The following is a 16,780-nucleotide window of genomic DNA, read 5'->3' as shown; positions in this document are numbered from 1 at the left end:
GAACCAATTTTCCGGGCTTCACGTTGTATGGTTCGGTAGAATGTGAAAGAGAGTCATTGATTTGAGCACGGAGACAAGTGAGTGGAAGCGTCACGCCCGACCTGAGGTCACTTTTCCGATGGGATTGGATGACGATGTATTCCTCCACGTGAGTGGTCGCAAACGGTCTTGACAGGGGCAACAGCTAAAGAACGGCCAGGTATATGAACGAGTCGCATCGGTCGACACTCCCCATGAGGTACGCCCAGTAGCTTATCATTTCAACATCAGGACCGGTGACACCACCCCCTGGCGCCTCTCCCCCAGAATTACACCCTTCCCCGTGGAGAGCGATTGCGCGATCAACCGTATAAGTCATGCAGATAGTTGTGTCCCAGTCGAAGATTGGACGGCTTTTGCACGCGGCGAGAGGTCGGTGACAATCCCTGCGAATACCCGTCATCAGATCGATTTCGAGGCCTCATCTCATTCGACCGCTTTCCTACGATGGGTTGTTAGCCGGCCCACCCAGGGAAGTGCCAAGTTGACTTTCACTTACGCCAATGTTACGAGCTCGAGCCGAGGGCATATCCTTGGTTGCGGGTCAAGGGCGATCGTACGGATCCTAATGGCAAGCTGCTTGGACCACCCGACATCATCAACATATCTTCGACGTCATCTGAAGAGGAGATTGCGTACGAGCCTTTCTGGTTCCGTATATTCCGTTACTTGAGACTCATCGTTGACAGCGGGACCTCGGACCTCACTCTCATCACACTGCAAGCGAAACAGGTTAACTACCCATTAGACCTTCTGGCGAGCTGGTCGAAGCCCGAAACGGATGAAATCTCCAGGATATGGGACGTTAGCGTACGGACACTGAGAAACTGTACGTTTGACGGTTACTCCGATTGCCCCTTTTATGAGCAGCTTCAGTGAGTGCGGTTTATGTCCCCAAGTGACAATCATTGACGATTCCGAAAGATACGCCGAAGATACCACTTCTTCTTCAACGATGCGACGTTCATCCGACCATTCCTACCCCAAATCAACCGCGTACTCGATTACTTCAATTCTCACATCGATCATCAGGGACTCGTGTCGGGACTGCCCAAGCGGTACTGGCAGTTCGTGGACTGGGTTGTACAATGGTCGTGGACGCCAGATCATCCCGACGGTGGTGTACCGACACAAGGACGAGCATCCAACACACACAGCATGTTTACCATGCTGTTATCGTACACTCTTTCATGCGTATCTCAGCTGGCAGGGCACCTTGGCGAGCCGGATCTTGCCCGTAGTATGATCACGCGTGCAAATATCTTCGGGACGCCATTAATATCAACTGTTTCGACGGGACTTTCTATCTTGATTCGACCACGGACCAGCCTTTCGATATATATTCCCAGCATGCGCAGGTTTTTGCCGTTCTGTGCGGGGCAGCAACCGGAGACCATGCTCGTGAGATTCTTCTCTCCTCCTTTTCCTTTATCGACCGACCTTCAAAGGCCGAGTTTGCCAAGTGCTCATACGTCTTCATGCACTATGCCTTCCGTGCCTTTGCCAAATCTGGTGGATCCGCCTACGACACGCTTTGGCCTGTCGTGTGGGACCCGTGGCGCGCTATGTTGAAGAATAACCTGACAACTTGGGAAGAGGACACGTTTAGTCAACGATCTGACTGTCACTCATGGGGTAGCGTCGCAATCTACGAATACCTCATCGAGGTGGCCGGTGTGCATCCCGCTGCACCTGGCTGGCAGGCAATCCTTTTCTCGCCTCGACTCGCTCTCAGTCAGTCAATAGATTGTCAAGTCGCGATGGGCAAAGACAATAGTGCGAAGGTTGGCTGGACGCGTAATGGACAGGAAGTGAGAGTCAGTCTTACTTTGGCGCGAGCTGTACGCGTTGTCAGTCGATTACCCGGAGGAGACGACGTAGAACAGGGAGCAGTGGATCACCTCGTTCTGACCTATGTAGAAGAATAAAATGTATATGCCCACTACAAGATAGAGGACGGGATCTTTACAATGATCAACATGGATGGATTACCGCGTTTTGGGCAGTATAGGACATGTTGTCGTTTTGCATATCGCGCCTTTGCAGCAAACACCATTGTAGCACGTTATCAACCCATCTGAGTTGACGTACACTGCATACGGGGCATGTGTAGGTATTATAAAGCAACAACGCACTCTCATGGAGATTCCCTTGACGGACCAAAGATTAGTCCGTCTCGAATTATAAAATTCGCCTCACAGCTTTATAGGTGAATGATTGACGCTGTTGCTTTTAGACTGTAAGACTGTTGTCGGTGTTTGTAGCGGTACCCCTGTCCTCGGAGAGGCCGGAAAGCACCTGAGGCTACTACGTTTGTTTTAACCACGGTTTAATCCAGTCGGGCAACTTAGAGGTTCGGAAGCTAGTGAAGTTTGCGGTGATTTCGAATGGGACTTTCTTGGAAAGGTAGCCAGAGAAGTGTGAAGAATATGAAGGTTGTCTTTCATTTCGTCTACGCGAAGAACTCTTTATATATCATTTCCTAATTGTACAGCTGACCAATCTTTCTCCCCCCTCGAGCACCCTTTTCCTCTTCCTTCCTCCGACTCCGATCTCCTGAGAGCTTCTTCTGATCCGGTTTCCTCCCCCCTTCTCTCTTCCTCGCTCTCCTCTTCCTCTTCTCCTCGGCTAATATTTATCACCCCAATTCCTTCGTTCCCTCCTCCTCTCGTCTTCTTCTTCCGTTCTGCTAAACACTATCTTCTCTCCGTTCCTTACAGTGTAAAAATTAGTAGATATTGCAGTTGAGAGCTATTAAACGTAAATTAGGACAGCTCATGCGTAATGAATGGGGCCGATTCCCACATGCAAGGAACTCAAATTGAAAGCCATGAAGCATGAAGCACCCAATTTGATAGGAGAAGACATCTGTCATGACTACATCTCGACATTAGACAACCAAAAGTTTAATCATACAACAACACATTAATGATTATAATACTACAGTCTTGAGTATTCTGACAAGCATTAATGATTATAGTACTACAGTCTTGAGTATTCTGACAAGCAACCGCCCTTCAACCTGCACCGGTCCTTTTCTCTGTAAAATCTTCTGGACCCGATGGATGTTGCTCTTCTTGTTCCGAGAGATCCAAACCCAATCCCATCGTCATAGGAGCACTCAAAAAGCCTCCTTCACTTCCCAATTGCAGCTCCTCAGTCCTCTGTCTGGGTGATATTCCGGGATCTCCAATATCACCCTCTGGATAACCCACGCCATAGCCCACATCCTTCTCCCTCGTCCCCTTCTCCAATAATGGCTTTCCTTTGCTCCAACGAGGATCGATCCATCTCCTGCACGTCTTGGTAGAGCTTAGTATTACCGAATATGCTGAGTTTAAACCAAATAAGACGACCGCAGGGACCAAAAGGAGGCGAGAACGGCCATCATAACGAAGGTTGACACCGTATGCCACAGCCGGCCAAACCGCACTCCCAGATGCGGTCATCATCAACATAGTGGAAGTTGATTTCGTGTGACGTCCTTGATTACGGATAGTGATAGCAAATACGGTAGGAAAGATTGGTGATTCAAAGAACTCGATAAGGATCAAACTTGCGTAGGTACCATTGCCAGTGGGTAGGACGATGGTAGTAATTGTGGTGATGAATGCGCCCATAGTAAAACAAGCCAAAATGTATCGAGGTGGGATTCCGATATAGCATAACACCGCAGCCACAAAGCGTCCCATGACAAAGACAACACGTCCCAAAGTTTGACCCCAAAGACTGTCGAAAGAGGGTTTTATGATGACGGACAGCGTTGACCAGTAGTAGTTGAGGTTTTCTTGTGCTCCGGTATAAAACCACAACGTCATTATCCCTAGCACCAATGCCCAGATGCGCATCGGTATTCCACAATATCTTGGATTTGAGGGCAACTCTGCTCTCGACATTCTCTCTTTTGCGATTTTCTCCAGATCCTCATCCCCAGCTTCGCTTAAAGGCACGTAGAAAAATACGACCGCCGTGAACAAGACAAATATCGCCACTGCAAGGTAGCACCATTGTACTTTGAACAAGAGGCTTTCGCTACCACTTAGCTCGTCGAAAAGGACTTTGGAGGCTATGATAGGTGAGATCAATCCACCAACAGCCTGTATCGATTGTGAGAAATTGAGCCTCGCTTCAGAGTACTGTCCAGGTCCAGCCAGGGCTATGAAAGGATTCGCAGCGACTTCGATAGTAGCTAGACCCAAAGCGACAAGGAAATTGCTGATAAAGAACCCAGCATAGCTGGCAAGGACAGCTGATGGCCAGAACGCCATAGCTCCAATTGAGTAAAAGGCAAGACCGGTTATAAATGTAGCTTTGAAGCCTTGTCGAGTGATGACCCAATAACCGATGACAGGGGGAGCAAAGAAATAGGCGATCCAGTAAGAGCAGCTAAGAGCGAGTGTCTGAGAAGGGGAAAAGCCATGGATCTCTTGTACTCGGACATTGAGCGTTCCCATTAGGCCATAGGAAAAGCCCCAGATAAAAAACAAGATGCTTCCTGCGATCCATCGTCAGCCTTTCAGCGATACCTAAACATGACCGGTAAACGTACCAAAGATCACAGGGCCACGAGACTCTTTGGCAGTGAGCTCTGTCAGTGGTTTCTTCCCGCCCATACGGACAAAATCAAAGAAGACTTGAGTAGGTTCTTGGGTTGTATCTGTCGAAGCAGAATGTCGATGACCGAACATGTTCTTGATCTTGCTGGCCGTCGAATGTGACTGCCTTTCAGACTTTCGATGAGGAGGATGGGTCACTTGAGCCCCCGAGTGTTGAGGATCACTAGCCAGCATATCAAACAAGTCGAACGTCTCATCTTCATCACTCCTTCCAGTTCCTCCATTTTGCTGATGCCTCAATCCATTCCTTGTCTCCGTTTCAGCAGCGCCTGAAACTTCCGTTGGGTCAGTACCACTAGTGCCAACCGTCATACCCAATGTCCCGGCAAATTCCCTTGTTGAGGGAAGAGATTGGCTTTGAGAGCCTTCAGGTTGTGAAAAGTCGAAAGAAAGGAGAGTTCCTGTGAGTGCTGATTTGTTGGGATCTTTCAAGATAGCTGGGAGAACTCGCATGACCAGAGGTTTTAGCACCAATATACAGCAGCACATCAACCCCACGGATACCTCTATACCAGACCACATCAACGAATAACTGACATGATAACCATAATTTCTGGTGTTTTGTTGGGAGACAGTGTTCGACGGATCGTTGGTGTTCTCGGCGTATTCTGCCTTGAGAGCATTCTGCAGGTACACAACGCGCACAACGTCTACGATTGTGACGAACCCCCCTACAATGAAAGTGGCGACAAGGACGACCTTTTGGCGAAATTCCATTCGAAGGCGGGTCAAGATAGGTAAAGGAAGCAGAAGGATAGCGAAGTCGGTGAGTATATTGATAGGAGATGTTGACAAGAATATCGAAACAAGGTTGATACAGGAGCCGTCAATACTGGTGAATGCAGCGCGTATGGGCCGGCATCGAAATATGTTGAGTAGCACCAGCATGGCTCCTGCGAGATTCACCACAGCCATGGTGGCGATTGAAGCTCGTCGAAGAAAGGCATGTGCGGCTGCCAATCGAACGTACAAAATCAAGATTGCCGTTTTGGTAGTCATGATTGCCAGGTTGTAAAAGATGGTAAAAGCGTATATGGCGCTCTCTTGTGGGTCGACCATGTCAGGAGGAATATCTGAATTCAACATTAGTGATGTTACTGTTCTGGAGCGGCTCCTTACTTACCTGAATCCACCATTCCTAATCCGTCCCGCGCACCTATCATGATAGAAACTGTCACTCCCAACATGAAGACCTGGCGATCGCATGAGCTCTTTGTACCTTGCCGTATCAGGTACATACCCAGGCGGCAACAGTGAACCAATCGTCCGTCGTGAATCGTTTTACGATCCATCCTTTTGACAACATTCTCAAGCCGACGAACACTGTGGCGATCACAGCAAAGACCAGGGTGACTACAAATACAGTGTTATGCCTGTCGGGGGTCGATGAATTCGCCGCCTCCGACATGGCGAAAATGAAGAAGACAGTGATCGAAATATCAGAATGAAGCCGCTGACCGATTGTCTTGAGGTTACCGCGGGAATTGAAGCCTTTTATCCTATGTAGAATGCGATTAACATCATGTAAACCGTGAAATCGAATTCAGTGCCAGGTCCTTATTGATGAAAATGTGTTCAACGTGTCAGAACAAGCATTTCAGAAGAACAGCAATATTAATTATTACGATCGCAATGTGCGTGAGAACCCACTCTTCTGGGTCCGGTAATTACAAGTATTCGTCGTTCGACTTTCGGCCCTGTCCCGTGTCGGAGTTGGATTGTCGGAGCTTCAATTTCCTCCCCGTCTTTGGCTTAAACCGTCTGCAATATAGCACGCTACATGATGCATATGGACTTGCTCTCTGCTATAGCTTTGTTTCTGCATACAAGATTATTTCGCAATCCATGCTTCGTGGTGCATAATAAGACATTGAGTAGGTTCGGCAGCTGTCGGAATATCAGCGATTCCAAAATGCCCGGCAGTGGAATCAGATTTAATCAAATCATTTTACTCCGATTACGAGTCTCTGGGCTTACTCCAACTGCCGCCGAACGCACAAAAATAACAATAATCAGTTCTATATATTTAATTTAACGAGAGATGAGATGAGCGCGAGAAAAGCAAGAGAGGAAGATGCATGACGTATGACGGCATCAGCTGCTGCTTTTCGCTGATGTCTACATCGCCGTCGGGGTAATCAGAATTACCTGAAGGGGAAATTTTTGGTGTGGTCTTAAATCTCAAATCTCTGAATGATCTATTATTATCCATCTTGAACGGCGGCCTGCCCCCCTTTCTCGAGGGTTAAATTATCCTACAACATGCACAACAGCAGGCTGGACACAAGCCCCTCGACGGACAATACCGCTCAGCTGTTGGATGTTCTATAGCATGAATATGTTATGCCCGGAGCATCAAGTTCACAACAAGACACAATCTTCGTCCAAGACCCCTCTCTCTTTGACTCTCCATTTCTCCCATGCCTCTTCTACCATTCCCCGACTGACCACTACCTCGATGTCTTTCCATTCTCCCAGATCTTCATCCTCTATTGAATCTTCTCCTGATGGCTCTTCTCCTCCGTCAGCTGTGGTCCCAGGCGGGTGGTACCCTTCGCCATGAATATGGCTGTTTCGCTGGATAGGGAAAGTAGCAGCACGACGTTGGTGAAGGAAGCCTAATTCTGAGAGGGTGAAAGCTGTATCGTCGATCCTGAGGTGACAGACTTTCGCGATCTCCGATAAAGAGAGAGTCACTGTGTACTGGCCAGGGCGGCCCGTTATAGGCATCTTTGTAACTACTACTCCATCATCAGCGTGGATCATTCTTTATTGTTGACATGCTCAATGATACATACCACGTCCACATACAGTTATCTTCTCCCCTTTTTGTGGGTCTTCTTTTCTTGTTCGCAACGTACGACAACTAGCAGGTTTCAAGGGCGACTGCGACTTTGACATCCTCCTTTCCTTTCTTGGCGATTCGGTAGATTTCACTGGTTCGGCATCTTTGAGTAAGATTCGTAAGAAACGGAGGACGACGGATACCCAGTAGGCGGTGTAGCCTTTGAGGCCAAGATCAGATAGAGGGCGTTCGGGTGTACCAGGCGACAGGGATTTGGGTCGTGTGGATGGGTGCTTTGTTAGATAATAGCCTGTTGATAAGCTTGCAGTTAGTGATTGCAAGTTATGGGGATGGTCAAGGAACGTACTGAATTCAATAAGAAGTTTACCAAAGCCTCGATTTTGGAACGGCGGGAAAGTCACTATACAAGCTAGGTTGTAGTCATCGTATGAGACCTTTTCCTGCATTTGCGGTGAGCTTTTTTTTTTACAATTGCAGAGTTTGCGCACTTTTGAAAAGAATGCCATCGCTTGATCACGCTGACTTGTTGCGGCATCACATATTATGTAGAATAAGAAATTTTCGACGTGGAAGAACACAGACTAAGATGGATTAGTCGAACTCTGCAATGAATAAAGAAAACCCACTTTATGGTCAATGAATAGTTTTCCAAAGAGAGATATATTTTGACAATATAACTGTGAATACATTAGCAGTCAATAAAAAGGCGTCATTAACGCCATTGTACTTACCGGAGCTGCCGCCCCATCCACCTCCCATATCGTATAGCTTCCTCTTTGATATACTCGTCTCCCTGGTGGTTGCAGCATTGTACAAGAGCTCTAATATTATGTCAATCGATTGCAGCAATTCACCATTGACAAAATTGTGGCTTACAGAATGCCGATCCCAACCTGTTCTGGTGCGCATATACTTGAAACATAGCTACACCAAACTAGGTTAGCCAATCTAACTCACCTTGAGCTTCGTGAAGTACACTCACATCGCATACCCATAAGCGCCTTTTACTACTTTCCCTTTCCAATCCAATAGAGAACACGTCGCTTACTGTTCTACTCATTTGCGATTTACTGGGATACTGCAACGCGTCGTTGACAGCAACTCCGTGGGCAGGACGATGTGCACTGGATTGGGAGATATTGGATGTAGCCTGGCCATTTGAGTCGGAGAGTTTGCGTTTCCTAGATGATGAAACTATTTCCGACGAACCACTCTCCGTGTGAGGTAACGGGTAAGGCGAATAGTACCTTTTTTCTTTCCGTCAGCTCTCTTGTTCGACAGCTGTGGGGATGCCAAAGGTTGACCAACCAAGTCTTGATAAGGTACTCTCCAAACCGCACGTCTTCAAAGTTTCTCACTCTTGTCAGTGTAGCATGCTCTCTTTCAGGACTTGATTCCACAGATGGTGAAGTTGCTGCCAGTTTCGAGCTTTCGGGGGCCTCACTAGTATCTCGATTTGGCGCGGAGTTCGATCCTGTTTGGTTATCACTCGATAATACTTTCGAAGGTCCCGCAACCTCCTCTCCGAGCTCCGTCTCTTCAATCCAGGCGTCCAACCTCTTGTCCTTCCCAGCATAAGAAACATACGCCTCAGTCACACCATTCCTATTACGTCGGACATCAAGAACAGTAGCAAGATCTGATATTTGAACGTTATACATGGGGGAAGCAGTATCGTATTAGCGTCTAAACTACAGTTGTTTGACGAAAGTCTAGAGAAAGAGGAGAAGGACTGACGTGACGGATGACTTTTTCGCGAAACAATGTACTGATTTCCAAGGACCAACGTCCTTTTTTCTGCCTCCTTGTCCGCAATTGGTGAGGATGGCATTGTCGAGGCCATCTTTGAGGTCGAACAAGGCTGCTTTTTGCTAGGTATTTATTGTTTTGACGACGAAGACGGGGGTGGAGTCGGAAGATGACCGGGACGGAGATGTGGAAAATCTCCATTGCCCGATGATAGATTATGAGGAATTATCGATTATCAGGCTCAGTCTTTCGACGTCGGCCTACGAGAAGAAGGGCAGCAAGCGAGCGAGTACCGGCTGATTCTTATTACATACGTTTCCATCTTTCTTTCTTCCCTGCGCTGTAGGGTACCTTTTTAATATCTTATTGATATTCACATAGCATCTCAGCAATAAAAAGAGCGAAGTATGGTATGACCCTGTTCTCTCACACAATCAATTGTTTCAGCTCAGATGTCCTGACCAATAGCGCTTTCCCATAACTTAACCACTGACAACTTCACTCGTGGAATCGTTCTCAAATCCGCTGACATCAGCCCACAGGGCGCCGGGCCTCCGTATTAGCGATAACATACACCCTACGAGTCTCACCTGCTATAAGTAGCACGTCGGCTAAAACACTTGCATATCTTCACACACGCGTGCCGCCTGAAATAGTCAACAAGGCGACGAAAGGGATTCTAGCATCTAATAACATACATATATCGTCATGGGCCTTTGGAAAGGACCTTCCTTTGGACAGTTCGGAATTGAATACTCTCATCGCTTAACTGCCAGAAATGCAAGACGTAATTTTCTTTCGTTCCCTTCCCTAATCCTCCTGTGGAGTTGACAGCTTACTGTTTCGACACAAGACATGCACCATTTTAACCTGAGTCTCACCACAGCGCTACTCCACCATCCACTCTCCCCATTCCCTCGCCAGCGACCCACCTCACCCCCAACGTTTGGTCCACATTTCCCCTCTCACACTGCTCCTCGCTCCTCGTCTCACTCTTCCGGCAACTCGGCAAACCGTCGTGAGACAAGCATCCGGATATGACGTCTACGGTCCACTTTCATGTTTCGACTTTCACGTTGCGGCTGTCACTAAACACCAGGATCAAATGACAAGGAGATAATAAAAGCGTGGACACCGACGAAAGGTATAAAAGCATAATGGTATGACCATTCGCCGCCAAGCCATATCACCTTCTCTAAAGTTGCAGAACTATTATACAAGAGACTGCGACAATGTTTGCTTCACAGCAGAAAGAGTAAATGCTCATCTGGTATTCCCTCATCATGTAGCATAACTGACACTTCATCTTAGCCTCTCCTCTTTTACCAAGCCAACAAGCACAACAACTTCGACGCAGCCATATACTCAGGGAGAAGTCTGGCATACCAAACCCAGTTTGATCGGACGCATAAACGAGTCGATTAAAGACGCTGGTACAGCTTCTTCGCTAGTATACTGTCCTCTTATGCTGACTTCTTAATGTATGTTCAGTGACAAGCAAGAATAGAGAGGACATCCTCTCGCATGAGGAGAAACACCAAGGTACAGCCGAGACAAAATCCGAGTTTGGAGAGCCTCTAAAAGAACCCTCTGGACCCTCCTCAAATGCAACGCAATCTTCAATACACTCGCCTCCTCATCCCATTCCATCACTCTCCACTGATGTTGCTTCTCCGTCCATATCTCTCTCAGCCCATCCGCTCCCTTCTTCATATTCAACTTCTCAAACTATAAGTCTTTTCCCTCAAGACAATGGTGAACATATCCAACACAAGGAACGGACCATCCCCCTTCATGCACCGCGTCCCGGATTTTCAAAATCTTCCATCCTCGCCGATAAACTCTGTCCATTACTAAAAAGTAGTGCAAGTTTCGAAGGTGATACTGGTACGACCGTTGATATGGATGTTACGGCTGAAAAGGGAGAAGAGGAGCAGGATATTCATGGAAATGATGATGCCAGCGACAAATCAACGTCCAACGAGGGACCCCACAGGCCTCTACCCTCCCGTTCAACCTCCATGGCCACAGAGCGGTCTTCCCCCGAACTATTCTCACCCTCGGAAACTACTTCTCTTGCTGCTGTGCTTTCTGATCCTGGTACAATCTCGCCATTCGGTCTTCCCTTCGTTCATTCATACGGGTATGGTGGTGGGAATTCTCCGAGATTTGGGACTGGGGTTGGGGGGCTGGGCGGGCTGGGAGGGGGCGCGATATTGCGTCCCGGTGTGTTTGGGATGGAGATGATGAATGAAGAGGTGGGATTAAAAAGGCTGACACCGATCGATCCGAGCAAGTAAGAGGTGGAAAATACGCGATTTATGATTCGCCGATTGAGCAACATGACATTGGCAAGACGACGACCATCATTGTAGCATAAGTCTTTGTCATGCATTTCGTAAACCATCCTATACCCCTCGGTACAAGTTGAGACATAACCCCTAAAATAAAAGTAGAAAGAAATCCCATGATAAAATACACCCATCGCACAGTTCATAACCCATAAGAGACAACTCCTTTCTGATGCCCGTTCTCCTTCCATTCGTAAACTCAGTTTCTTTGTGATGGTGACGGTAGACCCGCAAGGTCATCCACATTCGGGGGTACGAACGGGAAACTGCCCAACAAACTATCTGCTACACTCGTCTGCGTCTCGGGCCTTTTCTTCTTCCCTCCCGCTCCTTCCTTCCCCTCATCGAATTCACCATCTTCCCTCTCGCCCTGCTCACGTAGCAGCTCCGCAGCTGTCGACCCTCTTGCTGAGCTTGGCGGTCGTGGGCCAGGGGGAGGAGGGCGATACGAAGGTGGTGGACGGGAGATGAGAGCTCGATCAAGAGTGTCGACGGATGTAGAGTGTGGGACACTGGTGTGCATAGTAGAGTTGGAATTTGCGATAAAGCTGGCATTGGGCGGGAGAGGTGGGCGATGAGAGTCGGGAGGGATCATGGGGAAAGCGCCAAGGACGGAATCGGCGTATGATTTAGATGAGACGACGCTCGCTCTTGCTTCGTGATTGGCCGTGTTGGGTGTAGAGGTAGAGGTTAAGAGTGTAGGGGATATGCCCGCGGTGGGGACAGCAACAGTGGTAGCAGAGGCGAGGTACCTACTCGTACCCATGGTGCTTGTGCTATCGCGGTACGCCAGACTACCCATGGAGAACCGCAAATCGCCAGGGGATGTAGACCCACTCTCAAGTCTCTCCTCTTCATCAAACTTTCGACTCACAGGAGTGAGCGTCCGAACAGCTTCACCAGTTCTACCCGATCGGAAGGAAGCATCGCTCGGTGATAGCCCTGGCGCAGGCCCCACTCCGCGTTCGGCAGGGTGCTGGTCAAACGGATAATCTCCATCCCTAGTAGACCCCAACATCGACGAACCGCCAAGTACCTCCATCATCTGCGCATGCTTCCCTCCAAATTGCACCATCTCTGCTTGCTGCAACCTTCCAACTTGAACTTGCTTCGAAGTGACAATCTTTGGCGCGTCGATATTGAGATCGGATTGACCGGAAAAGTAGGATGGAGCGGCGGAGTTGCCAGAGAGGTAAGAGTCACGGTAAGTGTTGGCGTTGGGGGATTCCAAAGCGCTTAGGTCAAAAGAGCTTGGGGGGTTGAGACGTAGGTCAAGGTCAGGGGAACGTGCGGGTCGGGTCGGGGCGGCACCGGGTTTGAATAGATTTTGTCTCGCCTGATCAAGTGCTCTGGCGGCCGCGCTTTGCGCAGGCTGAGTGGCCATCTTTGATAACCCGTCTTCCGAGTTGGAAGGTGGGATCCATTGGATAGGAATGATATTGGCTGTACCTCCACTCCCCATCGTTGAGATACTCTGTCTATCGGAAAATGGATCACCATTGGGATCAGCGTTGATAGTGCCGTTTGTAGAGTATACCCGGATTGTCGCGCCATTTTCGTCATAGTATTCTGCATTGACAGGTACCGGGGGTAATGGTGACCGACGAGTGGCTGAAGAAGGCGGAAGTGGGAGATCGTGAGTGTTGGGAGAACGAGAGTGGGCAGAGCCAGGAGCTGGAGAACCGGTCGGGGAGAGTTGGAAACCTGCTGATTCGGCTTTGCGTGCTCGCGCGGCCAGTTCTTCGACACGCTTGAGATCTCTTCTCTGCAGCTTTTGTCAGTACGCTTCTTAGTGAATCGTCATTATAACTCACCTTCTTCCTTCTCATCCACCAAAACAATCCCAAACTTGCAATCACCAGAGCCGCTACTATCGGTCCGACAATAGCTCCGACGTTAACGCTTGATCCACCTGAACTTGACGATTTGGCGATACACTGAATTGTAGGGCATTGGCTGCACGTTCTACTCAATCGTGTCAGCTTTGTTTGCTCTCGGTAATAACAAACAAACTCACCTAGAGGAGAGAATGCACTTTTCCGAAGAGGAGCAATTGCAAGTAGGTGTCGTGTCATTGCAAGTAACACAGTTCTCTCGTCGATACCAGTCCATCCTGGGAAAGAGTTCGTTTGGATGAGGCATCATCTTAAAGATAGTTTGAGGATACGGGCCAGCCGTGGTGCTTGGTAAAGAATGTGATGTCAAACGAATGTGATAGTGAAGAGAACGAGTGGGCACTCAAATGGAGAGTATCAGATGGGGGAATAAGCGTGACGTGTGGTGTAAGGAAGTGGCGAAAGGAGAGGCGTAGTTATGTTTGAGATGAGCTCGGTAATAATCCTTATTACAGCTGAAAGGATGCTGTCGACAAGTCTAGATTTGGTGAGACTATGGGTGAAATAGGAGCAGGCCGTGTCGGACCCTTCAAGGCTATTTCGTGGCGTCGATGGATATAGACTGCTGCGTAGTAATTTAGTGACAGCGACGGTGAATATAGTGCAAGGCAGACTCACTGGCAGGGTAGCACAACACTCTCGCTACAGCGCTGGCCGAATTTGCAGTCGGATAGCTGGCAATGGAAGCGAGACGTCGAGGTCAATGCGCCGGTACTCGCTGTGCTCGAGCAGCTGCTGTTGTTCCGTGGCTGCCGTGCTCCGAGACAAACGGTCGCTCTGACTAGTGGTTGCTTTTCGGTGGTCGGGCGGGACTGCTGAGTGGGAGTGGGATACAAGGAATACGGGACCTGCCCGAAAGTGTGGATGGTAGTTTGTGTGGACAGTGGTGGATCCCCAACTGAAGTAGCAGCAAAAGAAGGGTTGTTTTTTCTTTTTCTTAACATGCACGCAGGAAAGAATCAGAAACAAGGGTCCCCGCCGCGATTTGCCCAGGCCCAGAAGCATCCCAGGAGGCAACACGCGACGCGTTTGGCCCGGCCAAGACTGCGTAGATGCTTTTTCTCTCTGTGCAGCCGGATGTGTATGCTGTGGGGAGAAGGCGATTGGTGTATCGCTGCCTGCAATGCTTGGGCACATGCATGTAGAAGTGGGGCTCATAGAATGCAAGTTGGATGCGTAGAACAAGTATCTCATCGGTCTTGTCCGCCCCTTGGTTGCCGACCAGAAATTATTAGAGGCTCGACATTCATGTGCAAGACGGTCTACGACATGATCCAATCCCACTTTCTTCCATCGCGTCTTGACGCTGTTGGAGAGAGGCAGCATCTAGGGATCTATCTCTGAACACTCTTGGATTTGGTCTGGCGCAGTCGGCATGTAACTGTTGCGCGGCGCGCCCGGTGGGTGAAGGGTAAGGTTACATGAATGAAGGAGGTAAATAAGTTGCAAGCCGAGTAACTGTAAGGCTGTTTGGGAGCAAATCAATGATTGACATTTCGCCCACTGGTGTTCAATGGAATATCCTGGTACAGCATTATTTTAATCGCTTTGACGGGAAGGGCCTTTGAAACGATTCGGTCCAAAGCGACGCAATCCACTTGAAAAATAAAGATCGTAAGAGCAGCGAAAGAAAGACACTGAATCACAATTTAAACATGCCCAATGCATACAGTCTCGATATCCCGTGATTTTACTCTCCTCTCGCTCGCCAGATCCCAACCTCGCCGTCTTCACCACCCGCAACCAAAACTTCTCCATTCCAGTCAACCGCCAACAGCCTCTCACCCAAAACCTTGCCATTCTTCGTAACCTTTCTATTAGGATCGGCCAACTTGCTCTGCGCCTTTGAAACGGTGAAAAGGGCAGTCTTGGGTGATCGGATATCCCAGATTTGGACGACGCCAGAGTAAGTGGCAGAGGCGAGGGTGAATGGGGATGTAGGGTGGCATGTAACAGAGGGGACGGGGGACGTGGTGGGAAGCGTAAGGGAAATCAGGGAGGTAGCTAAGGAAAAAAAATGAGTTAGATGTGTAGCTAGTGATGGATGAGACGACAGTGACTGACCTTGTCGAGTATCCCAAAGACAAATCGTCCTGTCCATATTACCGGTCGCCAAAGTTCCATTCATCTTCCACTGATCCACACACAGCGCAGACTTATCAAACGGTCCCTGCCTCAACGCTCCGGCAGCACCAGTCTCCACCTCCCATCCACGCACGCTTCCGTCCCAGCCAGCACTCCAGATCTTACCACTGTCAAGCTTGTCCCAAACGAGGCCGCCGACCCTGCCGGTATGGCCACGCATGACAGCATCAGGCGCCCGCCTCCATCCACCTTCGCCGGTAGCATCACCGTCAGTGAGACCTTCTATAGGAGCCTTTTCTTGGTCTTTCTCGAGCTTCCGACGCTTCTTGGTACCTTGGCCAGGGAGATAAGACACGGGGTCGGCAGGAACTTGGTGTTCTGTTGGCTCCGCGTCGGGAAGGACGTAGAGATTGATGTTACCGTCCCATGAACCTGTTACAATTTCTTTACCGGAGGAGCTAGCGATAACAGAAGAGATAGGACCGGTGTGGCCGTGAAGGGTGTAGAGTTCGCGAGGAGCATCAGCAGTGTCGGGTGAGAGGGAGGGAATAGAGTAAACGTGGGTTTGACGGTCAACACCGCCGGCAGCGACGAGAATGTCGGTTTCTTGAGTTTGAGGAGAAACCCAGGTACAGGATGTAGCACCAAGGGAAGTAGGGAGGGGAAGAGTGTAAAGAGCAGAGGATGATTGAGCAGCAGCTGAAAGAGGGAGGACTTGCAGGTGAGATAGGTAGGATGAAAGAAGCACGTATCTGTGAGGATGTCAGCAAATAAATCTTTTCTGCATCATTTGAACGTACCCTTTCCTGCTTAAGCTCAAGCCAGACACCCAATCCTCGACCTCGACCCTCGCAGCCTCCTCTGGCGGCATCACACTCCTCACATACTCAACATCAATCTGACTTTCTTCATCTCCTCCCCTGTTCTTTTTCACCCACGCTTCTAGGCTGCCCCTAAGAACTTCACCGTTTACAAGGAAGTCAAATGGCACAGGTTTACTTCCATTTTCAGCGGTGTTACCGAGAACCTGGTTTATGAGTTCTGAGAGTTGGAATCGACGCCAGGCGGAGGGAATAAAATAGGTAGACTGGGGGATGGCATCTGTTGGAGACCTGGTGAAGAGGTTGATGGGGAGTTGGCGAGATGCCTGTGATCCAGCTGGGTCGATCGACATCTTTCGTTGGGTGTAGACTTGCTTGTATGATCAACAACTTTCATCGAGCGCGAACAAGAGGTCAA

At 49.0% G+C, this 16,780-nt stretch overlaps 5 protein-coding genes across 5 annotated transcripts; 1 reads left to right on the top strand and 4 right to left on the bottom strand.

Annotated features, from left to right (window-relative positions):
* Positions 1-3,056: 3,056 nt before the first annotated feature.
* Positions 3,057-6,063, bottom strand: CNBN0500 (hypothetical protein; the record flags this gene model as incomplete). Its single annotated transcript, XM_766776.1, has 4 exons — positions 3,057-4,534; positions 4,589-5,728; positions 5,779-5,848; positions 5,896-6,063. The coding sequence occupies 4 exons, from the start codon at positions 6,061-6,063 to the stop codon at positions 3,057-3,059; spliced, it is 2,856 nt and encodes a 951-aa protein (XP_771869.1).
* Positions 6,064-7,016: 953 nt separating this feature from the next.
* Positions 7,017-9,304, bottom strand: CNBN0490 (hypothetical protein; the record flags this gene model as incomplete). The annotated part of the gene is made up of 10 exons (XM_766775.1): positions 7,017-7,396; positions 7,454-7,750; positions 7,808-7,901; positions 7,950-8,042; positions 8,088-8,138; positions 8,193-8,282; positions 8,338-8,385; positions 8,444-8,708; positions 8,770-9,100; positions 9,199-9,304. 10 exons carry the CDS (start codon positions 9,302-9,304, stop codon positions 7,017-7,019), a joined length of 1,755 nt encoding a protein of 584 aa, XP_771868.1.
* A 1,138-nt stretch (positions 9,305-10,442) lies between these two features.
* Positions 10,443-11,510, top strand: CNBN0480 (hypothetical protein; the record flags this gene model as incomplete). Its single annotated transcript, XM_766774.1, has 3 exons — positions 10,443-10,465; positions 10,522-10,643; positions 10,702-11,510. 3 exons carry the CDS (start codon positions 10,443-10,445, stop codon positions 11,508-11,510), a joined length of 954 nt encoding a protein of 317 aa, XP_771867.1.
* Positions 11,511-11,760: 250 nt separating this feature from the next.
* On the bottom strand, positions 11,761-13,706 carry CNBN0470 (hypothetical protein; the record flags this gene model as incomplete). Its single annotated transcript, XM_766773.1, has 3 exons — positions 11,761-13,326; positions 13,376-13,526; positions 13,579-13,706. 3 exons carry the CDS (start codon positions 13,704-13,706, stop codon positions 11,761-11,763), a joined length of 1,845 nt encoding a protein of 614 aa, XP_771866.1.
* Positions 13,707-15,146: 1,440 nt separating this feature from the next.
* Positions 15,147-16,715, bottom strand: CNBN0460 (hypothetical protein; the record flags this gene model as incomplete). The annotated part of the gene is made up of 3 exons (XM_766772.1): positions 15,147-15,460; positions 15,521-16,293; positions 16,342-16,715. 3 exons carry the CDS (start codon positions 16,713-16,715, stop codon positions 15,147-15,149), a joined length of 1,461 nt encoding a protein of 486 aa, XP_771865.1.
* Positions 16,716-16,780: the final 65 nt, after the last annotated feature.

Source organism: Cryptococcus neoformans, chromosome 14 (assembly GCF_000149385.1).
Source record: "Cryptococcus neoformans var. neoformans B-3501A chromosome 14, whole genome shotgun sequence".
Lineage (NCBI taxonomy): Eukaryota > Fungi > Basidiomycota > Tremellomycetes > Tremellales > Cryptococcaceae > Cryptococcus > Cryptococcus deneoformans.
Note: the sequence above shows the minus strand (reverse complement) of the source record. Positions and strands in the feature narration are given on the sequence as shown.